Source organism: Podarcis bocagei (genome assembly GCF_964188305.1).
Source record: "Podarcis bocagei genome assembly, chromosome: 7".
In the NCBI taxonomy this organism is placed as follows: Eukaryota; Metazoa; Chordata; class Lepidosauria; order Squamata; family Lacertidae; genus Podarcis; species Podarcis bocagei.
Window position 1 is genome coordinate 17,842,506 of NC_138132.1, and position 16,555 is coordinate 17,859,060.

General features: G+C 43.5%; 1 protein-coding gene across 1 annotated transcript; it reads right to left on the reverse strand.

The window, feature by feature from the left end:
- Window positions 1-1,599: 1,599 nt before the first annotated feature.
- LOC308590167 (protein NKG7-like) lies at window positions 1,600-15,775 on the reverse strand. The gene is made up of 5 exons (XM_081199932.1): window positions 15,710-15,775; window positions 11,599-11,817; window positions 7,850-7,996; window positions 6,068-6,181; window positions 1,600-3,349 (listed from the first exon to the last, which is right to left on the reverse strand). The coding sequence occupies exons 2-5, from the start codon at window positions 11,765-11,767 to the stop codon at window positions 3,315-3,317; spliced, it is 465 nt and encodes a 154-aa protein (XP_081056058.1). The 5' UTR covers window positions 11,768-11,817; window positions 15,710-15,775; the 3' UTR covers window positions 1,600-3,314.
- Between the last annotated feature and the right edge of the window lie 780 nt (window positions 15,776-16,555).

The window sequence follows — 16,555 nt, forward strand, 5'->3', positions numbered from 1 at the left end:
TGGGGGGTGGAGGACACACATTCCTGAGTGTGGGGACTTGCACCCAACTGCTCTCTTCCCTCCCTTCCCTCCTTCTCTCATTGGACATCTGCATTGTCTTCAGCTGCAACTATCCTACATCCAACTTTGGTTTGCCTAGGAATTGCAACCTAACCCGATTGTGTCCCCCTTTGCTATGGAATCGAAGCAGAAAGGCAGGATAATAGGAGAGGAAGATAATTTTTTAAACCCTGTAAACAGTGCCAGATTTACATATAAGCTGAACAAGCTATAGCTTAGGGCTCCACACTCTTGGAGGCCCCCCAAAAAATTTAAAGGAAAAAAACCTGGATGTACATTTCCAAAATATAAGATAAAAAACAAATAAAACCTACATACAGCAACAGTGTGTTGTGTTGTGTAGGCTCCTATGATGTAAGTAATGGGCCCCGCCTGCTAGCCTGCTCCCTAAAATATCACCGGTTTTCTCATTTCTATATACAGGGTGCCTACATTCTGCATGGACTGGTTGCATGGCAACGTGTACAAATGGTTTTAGATACCTATTAGGTCCATAAATTACCATATAGCAACATTCAACACAAAAAACAGTGACAATGTGTTGTTGACAAAGGACGCTGGACATAAAAAGGGCCCCATTACCTTCAGCTGCTAAGGGCCTCATCAAACCTAAATCTGGCCCTGCCTGTAAAAGAACCTGCTGTTCTCTCTTTCAGGAATTGTTTCTCTCGTTGATGTTCAGCTCCTGTCATAGGATATAGGAAGTTGCCTTAAACCAAATCCATCGGTCCACATTGCTCTGCATTTTCTACACTGAGTGCCTGATCTGCCTCTTTAAACAGCATCAGCCTGCATCATAGATTTGTATAACGGCACTATAATACCTGCAGTTTTATTTTCAATTCTTTTCATAATGGTCCCTAGCATAGAATTTGCATTTTTCACAGCTGCCACATGCTAGGCTGACATCTTCGTTGAGCTATCCACTACCAACCCAAGGTCTCATTCCTGGTGCATCCCTGCCACTTCAGGGAACCTCATGAGCATATGTGTGAAATTAAGGTTTTCTTCTCCCGACATGCATCACTTTACGTAAGTATATATTGAATGGCACTTGCCATTTTATCGCCTTTTCACTGAGTTTTGAGGAGTCCATAAATGGATGTTCATTTTATTGCGGGGAGGGGGAAATTTTGCACACAGCAGTCACTGAGAGAAAAATAAAGCATTTTATTTTATTTTAGAATCTCTTTTTGTAAGATTGGTAATGTCAACATGGTTCAGGGTCGCATATTTCTTTTTCCAAATAGTTTCACTGGAGGTAAATTTAACAGTGCTCAGTTGGGATGCCTCCAGATTGTCCCTGTTTCGTGGGAAGGAGTCAAGTACAGGCTGTAAATTTAAGTTTGCGCAAATGAAGTCAGGAGTGCTCTGATGGTGTTTCCTGCTTGGCAGGGGGTTGGACTCGATGGCCCTTGTGGTCTCTTCCAACTCTAGGATTCTATGATTCTATGATTCTATGAAGTGGGAGAAAGTGCTTGGTAGCCCTGACACTACAAATTCAGAAACAGAAACAGAGAGTTCTTTTGTTTTCAAATAATATTTATTATTTTCAGTAGATAAACATAGTAAAGAAATGAAAGATTAACAATAATAAAAACAAACAAAAAATAAAAGGAAAAGAGAAAAAAGATACATACAACATATTACCACTTAATTTATTAAAATTAAGTACCATCCATCTTCATAAACATAGTATTTGACTTCCTCGAATCGCTTCCATCCGAATTTCTTAGTAATTATATGTAGCAGTTTCCAATATCAGTGTTTCAAAAGACCATATCACAGTCCTATTCATGTTACATAGCTTTCCTTATCGTACATTTTCTTATTTATAAATTTAATTCCATTTTAATCCTAGGCCTAATTGTTTATTTCACCGGGAGAATCCGCAAGCAGAAAGAAGAGGAACATCAAGAAGACTGGAAGAAATTTAAAGACTATTTGAATAAATATTGTAATATTAAAGATATGTAACCACTTGACAGAAACAGAGAGTTCTAGTAGATGCTACTCCTTTAGTGTAGATCCACTGAAATTAATGGCTGTGACTAACCTAGGTCATGGGTCTACTCTGATTAGAAATTAGTTGGCTACAACCCTTAGGTTGACGAGGGGGGATGCATGGATAAGTGGTGTGTTTTGTGTGTGGAGAAGTGATTAATGGGAAGACATATAAACATCCAACAGTGATGAAGGCAGGATGAATGCTGATTGTTGCATGACTGTCCCACAAGCAAATCAGAATGGAGGCTCAATAAAGACCAGACACAGTCTAACCTTTGCCTAACCCATTTTTTGCAAACACATCTGGATGAAGGCTCAACAAGTAGGTTGTCTAGGGGAACATTCTGTTAAAGAAAAAGTCACATTCAGGTCTAATTAAAATGCCCTGAAGGAGCTTGGCAAGAAAAACCATTTTTCTCAGAGAACTTGCATGTTTGAGAGACAGACAGAGGAAGGCCTATCAAGAGATGGAGAAGAGGGAGATTCAATTGCTTCTAATGACTTTGCAGGGCTGTCTTCTGGCTGCAGAACCTGACCTGATTCTGAATCAAAAGCCGTGTTTCTGTTGTCATATGCAGGCTGCCTTTTAGGCATGGGAATCTTTGGGTCCATTTTAAATATATTATTCATCATTAAAACCAAAGATATATGAGGAAAAACAGGAGAATCACAAAGGTCATGTGCTCATACAAAATGTGAAGGCAATACCGCAAAACATATGATTTACTGCATAGCCATAGGCTATTCCTTTCTTCTGGATGCAGAGAAGATGTCTGGTCTATTCATTCCTTATCTTTAACCCAGCCACTGACTACTATTCATCACTATTCTTCATTAATAATAGTTGCATATGCTAAGCAAACAATATCCTGTATATACTCTTTAATCTCTTTTTAAAAAAATGAATGTCACCATTTGGGGAAGGAATGATTTCCTTCTAAACCAAAGTTAGCCTGTCTTTTGCTCTTCTAAGTCAGAAAGGCCAGTGGTATGGGATGCTGGGAGTTGTGTCTTCTGTTGGTAGCTCTGTTCCACAGTACTGAGTTAATAGATTCCAATTTGTGGTGAAGGGACTACGTTGCTGTTTCTTAACCCTATTGCTATCATATAATGTATCAGTTTCGTCATGAAAGTATAGTTATTTCCTCCAGGTCCAGCTTGTCTTGGTGCAGGCTGTGTTTGCATCCCACGTGATCAACATAGCTCCAGGTGTCCTCTGAAATGGTAGCAGAGTCTTTCCCTCATGCTCATGCTGACCCATCCAAGAGGAAAGCCAGCGCACCTGTCAGGAGAGAGAAGGAGCTGAATCGGGCAATTGGTAGAGGAGAATAAAACATCACCCAAGATATCCTGATCATTGACCCCAAGATTACTTCTCTTGCTCAAAGATGGGAACATGCGCTGATCCTCAAACCCCTGCCATTCTAATGGACAGACACATACTGTATTGGCCCGAATATAAGCTGCACTTTTTTTTCCAAATTCCAACCGCGAAAAGTTAAAGTGAGGCTTCAATTCAGGACCTTACAAAAATTGGCTTTCACGAAATCGTTGCTGAAACAGACATACAGTAAAATGGAACAAAAAAAAATTTTATTGCCAATTTGAGACTGTTGTGCAATTAATTCTAAGGTCATTTATCGCTTTCCCCATATCTTACAGTGCAGTACTGATTTTTTTAAATTTGCATTTACGCTGCTACGGTGTTTAACCCACTTGCAGGTCCTCTCTAGTACCCATAGGATTTTCTTCTGCATGTGCAATTTACGGGTGTGAGTGCCTGCGGAATTTTAAGGGAGCGGCTTATATTCGGGTATTGTCTTTTTCTCTCCCCCCCCCCCTTGAATTTTAAAGGTGCAGCTTATTTGCGGGTGCGGCTTATATTCGGGCCAATACGGTATTTTCTTCCACAGAACTACATTCTTTGCACATTTTGAGACTTTTGCAAGGGACAAGTCCTAGGTAGAAATGGAGGTGTCTAGGGATAGGTGGATCAGCCTAGTTTTGGTTTGTTACACCCCATTCTCACATTAGTATGCAAATTGTTTAAATTATGGAAAAAAATTAAAAATGAATTTACGACATGTATTAGTTCAATGTAAACATTTCTAAATGAATTTGATCATAAAATGCATATGTTGAAGCGAAGATGTCCCTCTCCAAGCCATTGACACCAAACTGGGAGGGGTAGCTAATGCTGCAGAGGACATAATCAGAATTCAAAATGACCTTAGCAGATTGGAGAACTGGGCGCAAGCTAACAAAATGAATTTCAATAAGGACAAGTGTAAGGTTCTGCGCTTAGGCAGGAAGAACCAGACGCACAAATATAGGATGGGGGACACCTTGCTTACTAGCAGTACACGTGAAAGGGATCTAGGGGTCTTAGTAGATGACAAGCTTAAAGGAGTCGACAGTGTGATGCAGCAGCAAAAAAAAGCTTACGCTATTCTAGGGCTGCATCAACAGAAGTATAGTGTCCTGATCAAGGGAAGTAATAGTACCACTCTATTCTGCCTTGGTCAGAGCACATTTGAAACACTGTGTCCAATTCTGGGCACCACAATTTAAGAAGGATGTTGACAAGCTGGAATATGTGCAGAGGAGGACAACCAGGATGATCAAGGGTCTAGAAACTAAGCCTTATGAGGAGCTGAGTATATTTAGCCTGTTAAAGGGGAGACTAAGAGGAGATATGATAGCCATCCTCAAATATCTTAAGGGCTGTCACATGGAGGAGGGAACATGCTTGATTTCTCCTGCACTGGAGGGTATGACTCAAACCAGTGGCTCCGAGTAAGGAGATTCCAACTAAACATTCAGAAAAACTTTTAACAGTAAGAGCTGTTTGGCAGTGGAACAGACTCCCACAAGAGGTGGTAGACTCTCCTTCCTTGGAGTATTTTAAACAAAGGTTGGGTGTCCATCTGTCATGGATGCTCTAGCTGAGTTTCCTGCATAGCAGGGGGCTGGACTAGATGACCCTTGGGGTCTTTTCCAACTCTAAGATTCTACGATTTCATGTGACATATCAGCCAGAAGTCGACTTGAGGATCCCAATTCAGTTTCTGCTCTCCCACACTACAGAAGGAAAAGATGGCAAAGCCATTACTAAAGACGTCTACCCTGAACACACATGATCCTGGAAATACTCAGACAGTGTTGACTTTGATCATAAGAAGCTGCCTTATGCAGATATTTTCCTTGGTCCATATGTAAGTCATTGGGCAGAAGTAGATGCTCCTCCCCACCCCACCTACACCTGTTTTTATAGGTTTTCAAAGGGATGCACTGTGGGGTAAGGCAAAATCAATATGCAATGAGCTGCTATTTTTGGAATGAAAACAGTTTATCAAGGAGCGGTTTACCGGCTCAAAAAAATAGATCTAGATTGCCTGTGTACTTCATAGAGGGTGGGGAAAGTACTCGGTATCTATTCATTCTGGAATAATGAATATACAGCTAATGTCTCTGGAGGAGTTTGTAAGGAATAAGGCTAATGAATTCCAAATTGCTGAAGTTTTGTACAAATGCACTTCTGTAGTCTGGAAGTCCTGTCTACATACTCAGGTCAAACTTGATTCAGATGTTTTTCCTGCCCTTCGAGCTGAATCTGGGGGAACCTGATTCCTTCAGAGGGTAGGTAAGAAGGGAGAATGACATTTCTGAATGGTTTTCAATGCAAAACATACAGAAGTAATCCATGCTTTCAGAAAAGCAGCACGCCCAGGGGATTGGTTCACATTCCGCCCTCTTCCTCTTTTGCTGAGAGTGGAATCAAGTGTATGGCATGTCACACCCGGAAACTGTCCAGTATGTGAACCTCTACCCACAGCCAATGTGGCATGCTGCCAGGGGCACGACTACATGGTGATGCTAAACGTGTAAATCAGCCCCAGACTGTTCTGTAATGAAAGAATGCAGCTGGGAACTCTGAGCGAAGGTAAACCTTGAAAGGAAGACGTACATTTTCAGCATTTCCCGTTCGACAAATACTCACCAGTCATAAGGAAGAGAGGAAAGGAGGCCCAGCCCAAGCCAAAAGACCATCCGTAAGAGCCGTTTCCTTCTGTCTGCCCTGTGAAGGTGGCCATGGCAATCATGACGCAAAGAGCTATTAAGGGGGGGAAATGCATTAGGATATTAGATTATGTATAAATCAAATCCTGGAAGCTGACCAGGAAAATTCAGCTTGTACAAAATGAAGAGGCTCAGTTGCCAAACATCACCATCAAATTATGTTGCTGCTGAAAGATGTGCACTGACTGCCAGTTAGCTGCCAGGGTAGGCTCAGGGTGCGGTTATTGGTGTACAAAGTCCTAAGCAGTTAGGAACCAGCATGCTTAAAGGATTAACTCGCCCCCTACATGACCACTGTGTGCATCCACACAGGCATCCAGCCGGCCCCAACCTATAAGGAGGTTCGTTCCACATTATGTCAAAATTGGGCCTTTGGTGTGGTGACCCTTGGAAATCCCTCCCACTACATATCCTCAAGCACCTTCTCTCTTGTCTTTTTAGTGCCTGGTAAAGATGTTCCTCTTTCAACAAGCCTACTAAAATCTTTATCTCAGCTGGTATCTGTACTGGATCTGAATGGATTGATATGCAGATGCTGTTGTTTTAAACAGATTTTTATATTTACGGTTGTTATTTTTCAAATTGTTTTCATATGCTGTTGTTTAACTGTCTTTATATGTGTAACATGCAATAAAAAGATGTGTGCCATCACTCTGCAGTTCACTTGAACACAGACAGGTGGCGATGTAATGTACAGTGTGATGAGAAGTGGTGGGTGGGTGGCCCAGGTGAGATGTAGAGGGACAGCCGGAACAGCTGGCAGCCACTGCCCTGCTCTGCTGCCCTCCTCTGCCTGCCAGCCCAGTGGTTTATTCTCCCAGGACCCAGAGAACCAGGCTGGTCAGCACAGCTAGTGGCCACCTTCCTGTGCTGTTCCTCTTCCCAGGCAAATTCTTCATCCCGCTTGGTTGTGGCAGCATGAGGTTAAAAGGGGAAAGTCTTAGAAGCATGCTATACTCAAGAATGGGGATGTGGTTTTCACTCAATGGAAGCCACTTCTCCTTGCAGTGTGCCTTTTGAAGCCAACCCACATGGCTGATTTCCAACTCCAACATAGCAAGTGGAAAGCAGTTGCTCTGGGGAGGCTTTGAAAGCCCTTTGTACTCCCACTTCTCCTTTGTAACTCCGAAACCAGGGATGGAAAGGGCTGGGGTTGCATTGCACCTTTTAACCAGATCCATCAATTTGAGTGGGTCTACTCTGAGCATATGCCTGTTGTCTTTGTCCATGGAGGAGACTCTTGAGAGTCCCATGGACTGCAAGAAGATCAAACCTACAAATTCTTAAGGAAATCAGCCCTGAGTGCTCACTGGAAGGACAGATCCTGAAGCTGAGGCTCCAATACTTTGGCCACCTCATGAGAAGAGAAGTCTCCCTGGAAAAGACCCTGATGTTGGGAAAGATGGAGGGCACAAGGAGAAGGGGACGACAGAGGACGAGATAGCTGGACAGTATTCTTGAAGCTACCAGCATGAGTTTGACCAAACTGTGGGAGGCAGTGGAAGACAGAAGTGCCTGGCGTGCTCTGGTCCACGGGGTCACGAAGAGTCGGACACGACTAAACGACTAAACAACAACAGCAACAACTCTGAGTATAACTTAGTTCCGCTAATAATAGTTTGTCAGGTATATACATCTGAGTCCTGGGGTTTGAGGAGCTTGAACTGACTGTGGAATCAGATGGTTATGATGCCCAGGTTACCTGCAACAAGGCTGGCTACAGCTGCGGTCTTGGTCTTGGAGAGGGAGCCACATTGAAAGTCAAAAAATTTGCCAATAAGCGTAAGGCAAGAGACGGCTCCAGCAATCATCCCGAAGAACATGAAGGCTCGGGTGGCATGGTAGTAGTCTTTCAGGAAGGAAGGAAGAGAAAAAAAGAAAGACAGTTAAATATATCAATGGGATTGAACAATAGGACTCATTCAGTACAGACTACTGTCAACAGTTCTTTTTTTGTTGCCCATAGCATCCATTTTATGGCGGTACCGACATAAACTTTACCAAGATATTGGTACCAGCATACAGAGAGAGAGAGAGAGAGAGTAAAGGTCTTAACTATAGTCATACTGGGCTCTCAGGCAGTTGAAGAACCATGAAAGTTTCTTCCTGTTTTGAATACCATACATTGAGTACTTCTAGCAGAATGCATGGGGTTTTGTGGGAGGGCTAGAACCTCCAGTGGCAGACACACTGTGCTCTTTTTGGGATAGTCTGTCCACTTTTAATAATAAATAATAATAATAATAATAATAATAATAATAAGAAGAAGAAGAAGAAGAAGAAGAAGAAGAAGAAGAAGAAGACAGCCAAGTTCTCCTTGGTGCCCCACACTAGGCCAACACATTCAATGCCGGAGATTGATGGTGATGGCAGAGCCCTGAAAGAGCAATCCTCCGGGATAAACAATGCTACAAACAGTCCGCGATTGGTGGAGGATGGAGAATCCTGGAGGTGTCATCTCATGCAAGGTGACTGCTTCGCCTTCGCGCACCCAGGTCTCTGTCACACAAACCAGGTCAACCCTCTTCATGATAAAGAAGTCTCGCAAGGTGGTGGTTTTATTGCCTATGGACCTGGCATTGCACAGCACCAATGATAGAGGTGGGTAATCCCTGCTCACCCTACCCATGTCCCTTGGGATGGGGCGTAGATTGGAAGGGGTTCGAGCATCACCGCATCTCAAAACCCTTTGCCGATAATATCTACCCCCACCACCGTTCCTCCCTTGCCCTTCTACAGCAGCAATCCCAGACCCCACGCTAGCCTCCCCTATAAAGGAATGATATCCCCTCACTAACATAACATCCCTGGGCCAAGGCTCCCAAATCGAAAAGGTATAATATTGAGATGAAAAATCAGCAGGACAAACATCCCCGGTAGGTAAAACCTATCCAGCCACACCCCAGATAGCGAGGGGAGCCCCACACTGGTCCGCTAACTGTCAATCCCTCTCTCCCTCATAAGGTAGCTGGGGGGCTATTGATTCTTTCTGTGCCTTTGGGAGTATTAATGAGGCATGTGCTGTAAAATGGGGGTCACTAGCGAGCAGAGAGCCAGCTTCATGTTCAGAGACTCTGTCCGTCATCTCACCAAAGATGCAGTAGGGAAAGTCGGTCGTTCTTGTAAGTTTTAGGAGTATTAGGCAAAGGCCCTGGTACAGCCTGGGTGCCTGGTTTCAGCAATCTATCCATGGCATGAAGTTCTTTAGAAGTTGTTGCCATGAGAGTGTCAGGGTCACCGGGTTCATCTTCTCCATCGCTATCGCTTGGGACAAGATCAGGAAATTGCACAGGTGTCTTTCTTCGAGATGAAGGGCTATTGGGCATATTTCGATATTGTGTTCCGGGCTCTAATGTCCTTATGTTTTGAATCGAGATCTCTGTCTTTATACTCAATAATCTCCGCTTCAGTTCTTCTAATTCTGAACTCACGGGTTTATCTTCCTCCTTCTTGCACGTAGTGTTTCTATTGTTTAATTTAGCTTCCCTTATCGGTGTTTGCTTTGGTTCTCTGCCAGGGACTAGCTGCCTCACTGTCTCATTCTTGAAAACCCTTACTGGGTGAGACCGCCATAAGATGTTTTTCATCTCTATAAGTCGAGATGGAAGAGCTGGAGTTCTAAAAGTCATAAACAGGCGTGCGATGTTTCTTATGCTGGGCAGGAAATGTAATTTTTTCAGATCGACTTTTTGGTAATGGCAGTTCAAAAGCTGAGATAAGGATGCCGTAATTAACCTACGATCCATCCACCTGTACTCATTTCGATGAATCTCAAGCATTATCTCGTTTGCTTGGAGGACTTGGCAAGGCCTTATTTTATCTGTGACTCATATTGACAGGTCACTGGCATAGTTGTATCTAATCCTCCTTTTAGCCCTTTGGGCATTTATAGAGGGAGGGCAATTATCCAAGTATTCCTCTATATTAGCTATTTTGGTGAAAATTTCATTCAGTCTTTGAAGAACTAAGACCACAGTTTCTGCCGACATCATGCAAATCTCTTGGTAAGGGTATAAATCTGGAATCTTCTGGAAACAAGTTCCTCTGTTGTCTTGTTCTAAAGACATGGGTGGGTCTGCATTTGGGATAGGGGGAATCCCTCCTACTCCTGTTTTCTGGGTCAGATCATCTCCTTCCCTCCTTGAAAGGGGGGATCATCTCCTTCCTTCTTAGACTGGGGGAGGGTTCCCCCAGGACAGTTTGCTCTGTTTCTGAGCTAGGAATGAAGGTGTTTGCTTTCCGCCTCTTCTCTGCGTTGGCGGAATTGTGAGTCCCAATTATGCTGTTTTGGCTCTTAATGCCTCATTTTTTCCTTCTAGCAGGCATTCCAGATAATTAGAAGCATTCTATCAGGTCAAGGCCAGGTCTTATGTTCAATGGATGAAAACTGTGCGTTAGTCGCAAAGGCTGCAATCTATCTTCTTTAGTGTTCCTTGTTACGCTAAATTGAGTTGAGCCATCAAACAATAGGTAATAAAACAATAAAACAATAAACCAGTAGGCTAAAAGCAAAGAAAACAAAATGACAACTCAAAATATAAACATAGGGTCTGAAAATGGCTAAAACTTAATTAAAAGCTTAATTGAGGGCAGGAGGTTCTGGCTAGGCTGCTACCTCGGTCGCCATTTTGGCTGTATACCCACCCTGCAATCAGCTCTCACCTGTGGCTCCTAGTCCGCATGTGGCAATGGCCACTTCCCAGGAATGACTTCGACTGGCTGGCGTGAAGGCAGCCAATGGGTCTCAGACCCTCGGTGAGCTAGGGACTTCCCCTGTGTGCAAAGAGAGGCTCTGGTGGATTGTGCCGATGAGATCAATAGTGGGTCCAATGATCAAGAGGGTGGTTTCTGCACATGCTGAAGATGGAAGTGAGGGGCAGATGGGGCTCATCAACCTGGGAAGACATCTGTAGCATAGGTGGCAACTCCCTGGGTGCTCAAGCACCCACAAAATTCCCCATGAAGGGGCCGGGCACCCACAAATTTTGGTTCCAGGGCCATGCACGCTGTATGGCACCCTCAGCCCCAGGCACCCTCAGTTGCAGGGCCAAGTTGGCACTCCTGATCTGAAGGACATCTAGGAGAAGGAGGGAAACCTCTGCTGCTTTGTGGGATATCTACAGGAGAAGAAAAGGCTAGGGAGTAAACCCTACACAAATCCAGAGTGGAGTCCCTAAAACGGTTGGATGACACCTTATACGTCTCTTTCCAGCAACTTCTGCAGCTAAGCTGGTACTCTGTGTTCCTTTGGACCACACCAGCAAGGCCAAGAGCACAGTCTTCTCACCTGAGCACCCCAGGACTTCCATAAACACTGCTCAGGCTTGCACCCTGGGGAGATCACGTCGGTGCTGCTAACGCAGTGGTTTGACTTCGCTCCCGGAGGCACACTCAATTCTCACACTCACACTCAACAACAGTATTCAGAGCTGAAGACAGAGAAGTTCTTACCTGGCACATCCATCCCAAATGAACGGCAGCCATCTTTGGAATTACAACCTACCCACAGGCCATTGTTGGAAACACTGTTTTGCAACCAGTAATCTGAGCCCAGGGCAATGAGGAGGAACAGGAGGCTGATGAAAGCGCAAGCCACAGTGCTAAACTGTAGGACATTCATTGTGAGAATGCTCAGCTATGTAACAGAGGCGAGAAATAAGGATGATGAACCTGCGGAAAGGAGATATTCATGTTATTCTTCGTCAGTTGCATTCCCTCCAACCTTCCCCAGATGAAAATAGGGACATCTCTCTAATTTTTATTAAATTTTCTGTTTTACAATTTAAAGTACTAATGTTTACATCCTTAAGATATCAGTGACTTCCCTTCTTCTCTTCCCATGGTTCGTTTTACATATCATCAATCCCTGCATATTTTACAGAGACTATACCATTCTGTATTCCATTATTACATCCATCATAACTTATTTACACTCCTGAATTTATCTAAATGCTGCCCGCGTTTTCAGCTGTACACAGTTATTTCCCATATATTCAATAAACATTTTCCAATCTTCTCTGAACATATGCTCTTCTTGTTCTCTTATTCTATATGGAAAAGAAGAACATTTGTCACTAACCTCAAATGACCCTCCTAGACCCTCCATTTGTTGTCCATCTCCCGAGCATTTTCTATCAGAAGAGGGGCAAGTGTAGCGCTGACATATTTCAAAAAGTGAAAATCCAGAGCTGCTTTTTTTTTTTTTGCAAAGTTGCTGAACTTTTTAGGCAAAATCTCAAAAATAAATATTTTTTTGAGCTATTCACATGGGAAATCACCAAAATCCTGACGTCCGACATTGGTTGCCATACGACAGGATTTTCCCGGACATTTCCTGCCAAGACGCTGCTTCTGACTACTGTAGTATTCCAGCTATGTTTTATTATTATTAGTAGTAGTAGTAGTAGTAGTATCCAGGAAATTCCTGACATATGGCAACCCTAGGCAAATGTCACCTCCATCACAACCAACAGGACATAGAGCACATGCCCTCCACTGCCCTGAGAAAAATCCCTTAATCCCATTTTTTATCCTGTTTTATTCTTTGGTAGATTTACAAAAAGAAGGAGGAGGAGGAGGAGGAGGAGGAGGAGGAGGAGGAGGAGAGTTTGGACTTGATACCCCGTCTTTAACTCACTTTAAGGAGTCTCAAAGCAGCTAACATTCTCCTTTCCCTTCCTCCCCCGCAACAAACACTCTGTGAGGTGAGTGGGGCTGAGAGACTTCAGAGAAGTGTGACTGGCCCAAGGTCACCCAGCAGCTGCATGGGGAGGAGCGGGGAAGCGAACCCGGTTCACCAGATTATGAGTCCACCGCTATTAACCACTATACCTCTTTCTCCCTGCCCATCGTGGCCCTGTCCTCTGCCTGCCCCTCAGAGCTGGTGGGTCACATGGGGCAGGGCCTCAGTGGTGGCAGCCTCTCATCCTTCTCAGCCACTCTCCAGCAGCCGCTAGGAACTGCCCAAGGGGAAGAGGCCAGCAGTCATGGCCATGGAAAGGCAACAGGGTACTTTCCTTGCAGCTGCTATAACCACAACCACTGCTCGGGACAAGCACTGGCTCACCTTGCAGTAGTAGTAGTAGTAGTAGTAGTAGTAGTAGTAGTAGTAGTAGTAGTAATATATTATTTATACCCCGCCCATCCGGCTGGGTTTCCCCAGCTACTCTGGGCAGCTCCCAACAGATTAAAAACAGAATAAAACATCAGTCATTCAAAACTTCCCTAAACAGGGCTGCCTTCAGATGTCTTCTAAAAGTCAGATAGTTGTTTATTTCCTTGACATCTGATGGGAGGCCGTTCCACAGGGCGGGCACCACTACCAAGAAGGCCCTCTGCCTGGTTCCCTGTAACCTCACTTCACATAGGGAGGGAACAGCCAGAAGGCTCTCGGAGTTGGACCTCAGTGCCCGGGCTGAACGATGGGGGTGGAAACTGTACTGGCAGGGGAAATAGGGACATTCCAGGATGAAATCAGAAGCAAGGGTGGCTTTTGTAATTCCGAGACTGTCCCTGGAAAATCAGGGCACTTGGAGGGTATGCAGTTGCAGACTATGTTTAGATTTTTCTTTAAAAAGGTCTACAGCAGATTGCGCTGTTGTGAACAGAAGAATTCCTCAGACTCAGCAGACTGTGACAGACATTTAGCATTTCTATACTGCAGGTCCTCAGGGTGCTTTGCAAGTAAAAAACTGTTCCCTCCTTCCCCTTTCTGCTCTCACAAGGAATATCTTACGCAGGAGGGGGTAGTGTTTACTGTCGTGGCCCCCAAGTTTTACTTTCCCTGAACCACCTGAAAATCACTGAGAATCTCAGACCCTCCAAGTGTCCCTATTTTCCAGGGATGTCCCTGATTTAGAGAAGCCATCCTGGTTTTTTATTTGATCCTAGAAAATTCAGCTTTTCCATAGAATGCCCCTGTTTGCAATGGAGAAATGTTGGAGGGTATGGAGTTATCCAACCCCCGAGTTGTCTGAAGGCAACCCTATATAGGGAGGTTTTTAAAAAATGTTTTATTATGTTTTTATATATGTTGAAAGCTGCCCAGAGTGCTGGGGCAACCCAATAAGATGTGTATTACTATTAATAGTAAAATTATCATTATGGAATGGACGCCCCTATTTTCATTGGAGAAATGTTGGAGGGTGTAGAACAGGCATCCCCAACATGCGGTCCTCCAGATGTTTTGACCTACAACTCCCATGATGCCTAGCTAACAGGACCACTGGTCAGGGATGATGGGAATCGTAGTCCAAAACATCTGGAGGGCTGAAGGTTGGGGGTACCTGGTGTAGAATCTTGGTGGCACTTGGTGGAACCTAATGATTTCTCTGCCTGTTTAGCAATTGTAACGTGCTCTGCTTGTGATTGTGGCTGATGTTTATCTTTCCAAAAAATATGGAATTCCAATTTTGATACAATCAAATATAACCCTTCACAGAGCTATAAACTCAGAGTGCTAAACTGTCAATACCTCTTCCCATGGAATTCTGGGAATCGTGGCTCTGTCAGGGAAAGGGAGTTGCCTGCAAGCTCTCAGCACCCTTTACAATTCCTGGGATTCTTTGGGTGACTGTTTAAAGTGGTATAATAGTGATTTTAATGTATGGTGCTCATGTGGCCTAAATCTACCAGATTAAATAATCAGACTGACAGATTAAAGCAGCCTGGGTTGAATTTAAAAGGTGTCCTCAATTAACTAAGCAACAGGGTTGTTGTTGTTTTTAAATAAAGCTAGCTTTAACAAAACTTCGCACAACTGTTGGAAGTGGCATATGCCCATTTAAAAGCGTCATTCATAATATAGGATATGCCTCTTCAAAGCAATTACTATTACTATATGTGAAACGAATAATCTAGAAATAAAATATGCTTTCCTTCAGCGCTACTGCTAATTGATATGCAGATTGATGTTCATATAACCAACCAACCATTCATAGAATCATAGAGTTGGAAGAGACCACAAGGGCCATCGAGTCCAACCCCCTGCCAAGCAGGAAACTAAATTAAATTAACCATAAAGCATTATATATATAGCAAAGCAAACTAATACCCTATTTCCACTGCATTCCAGTTTCACATGCACTTAGAGATCCATCCCTCCCTGTTTAGTGTTGTAACAAAAAAGCATCAAAATTTCGCATCAAAATTGTATGCACTTTGCCCTAAAGTACACATTTCCATATCCGTCCTCTCCCATAACCAAATATACATTTTGTACGCTTTTCAGCACATTTGAGACATGCCTTTCTGAACTGGAATTGCTCCACAAAATTCAAGGATGGTTCTAATCCACTTGACACCTGTGTTCCAATCTTCATATAAGTCCAGGACTAGTTAACTTTAAAATGTGGACCGAACATACTTCTCAACAAAATAAGCATCATAGAAATTAGAACTAAGAACTTGACTGTGTGTGTGTCTGTTTAGTACTTCACTGCATGACACTAGTGCAAAGCAACAGATTTTAGTCCCTCTCACTAGTATCCAAATTAGCTAACCAGCTTGAGGGGGGGGGGGTTCCCTTTCCCTCCAGCATAAATCTAGAGATGTTTCATCTCACCTGGCTCAGAATCGGCTCCTCTTTTCTTCAGGTGAAGTCAGCACTCTGCAACAAGTGCCAGGCATGCTCTGACTCCACCACCCATGGGATTTGTATTTTAACAGGGATGGGCAGGATTAGCTCCTCCTCTCCGAGGGCACAGCCCTTCTGTGAAAGGCCCCCATCTCTCTCCACCAAGCTTTGTGTTCATTTGCTTCCTTCTTGTAGCTATTTTTTTAAAAAATTGTGTTTTACAGTTTAAAATACTCATTAAAATATCAGTGACTTCCCTTCCTCTCTTTCCATGGTCCATTTTACATATCACAAATCACTGTATCTTTTACAAAAACTGTACCATTCAGTATTCCACTATTGCATCCATCAAAACTTATTTACACTGTTGAATTTATCTTAATGCTGCCAGCGTTTTCAGCTGTACACAATTATTTCCCATATATTCGACGAATGTTTTCCAGTCTTCTCTAAACGTATGTTCTTCTTGTTCTCTTATTCTATCTGTTAAGTCTGCAAGCTGCGCATATTCTGTCAGCTTGAGTTGCCATTCTTCTTTGGTTGCGACCTCTTTCCTTTTCCCATGTTTGGGCCAACAAAACCCAGGCCGCAGTAGTAGCATACAAAAATAACCTTTTTTTGACACCTGTGAAATTCAGTCTGAATTACCCCCAACAGAAAGGACTCTGATTTTTTTGGGAAAGTACTTTTAAACATTTTTTCCCCAGTTCATTATGGATCATTTCCCAATACTCTTTTACCCTTTTACAAGTCCATGTCCATTCGCTTCCTTTGTTTCTTCTCCAAATGGCTGAGCTGGCTTGGCAGAGGTTGGATCAGTACACTTTTTGCTCA

Bases quoted from the DNA above. Each gene is read 5' to 3' on its own strand.
- LOC308590167 (XM_081199932.1), bottom strand. From the start codon at position 11,767: ATGAATGTCCTACAGTTTAGCACTGTGGCTTGCGCTTTCATCAGCCTC. The intron at 7,997-11,598 runs GTAAGAACTTCT...CCTTCCTGAAAG, and splicing joins ATTTGGGATGGATGTGCCAG to ACTACTACCATGCCACCCGA. The intron at 6,182-7,849 runs GTAACCTGGGCA...CCCCCTTAATAG, and splicing joins TGTAGCCAGCCTTGTTGCAG to CTCTTTGCGTCATGATTGCC.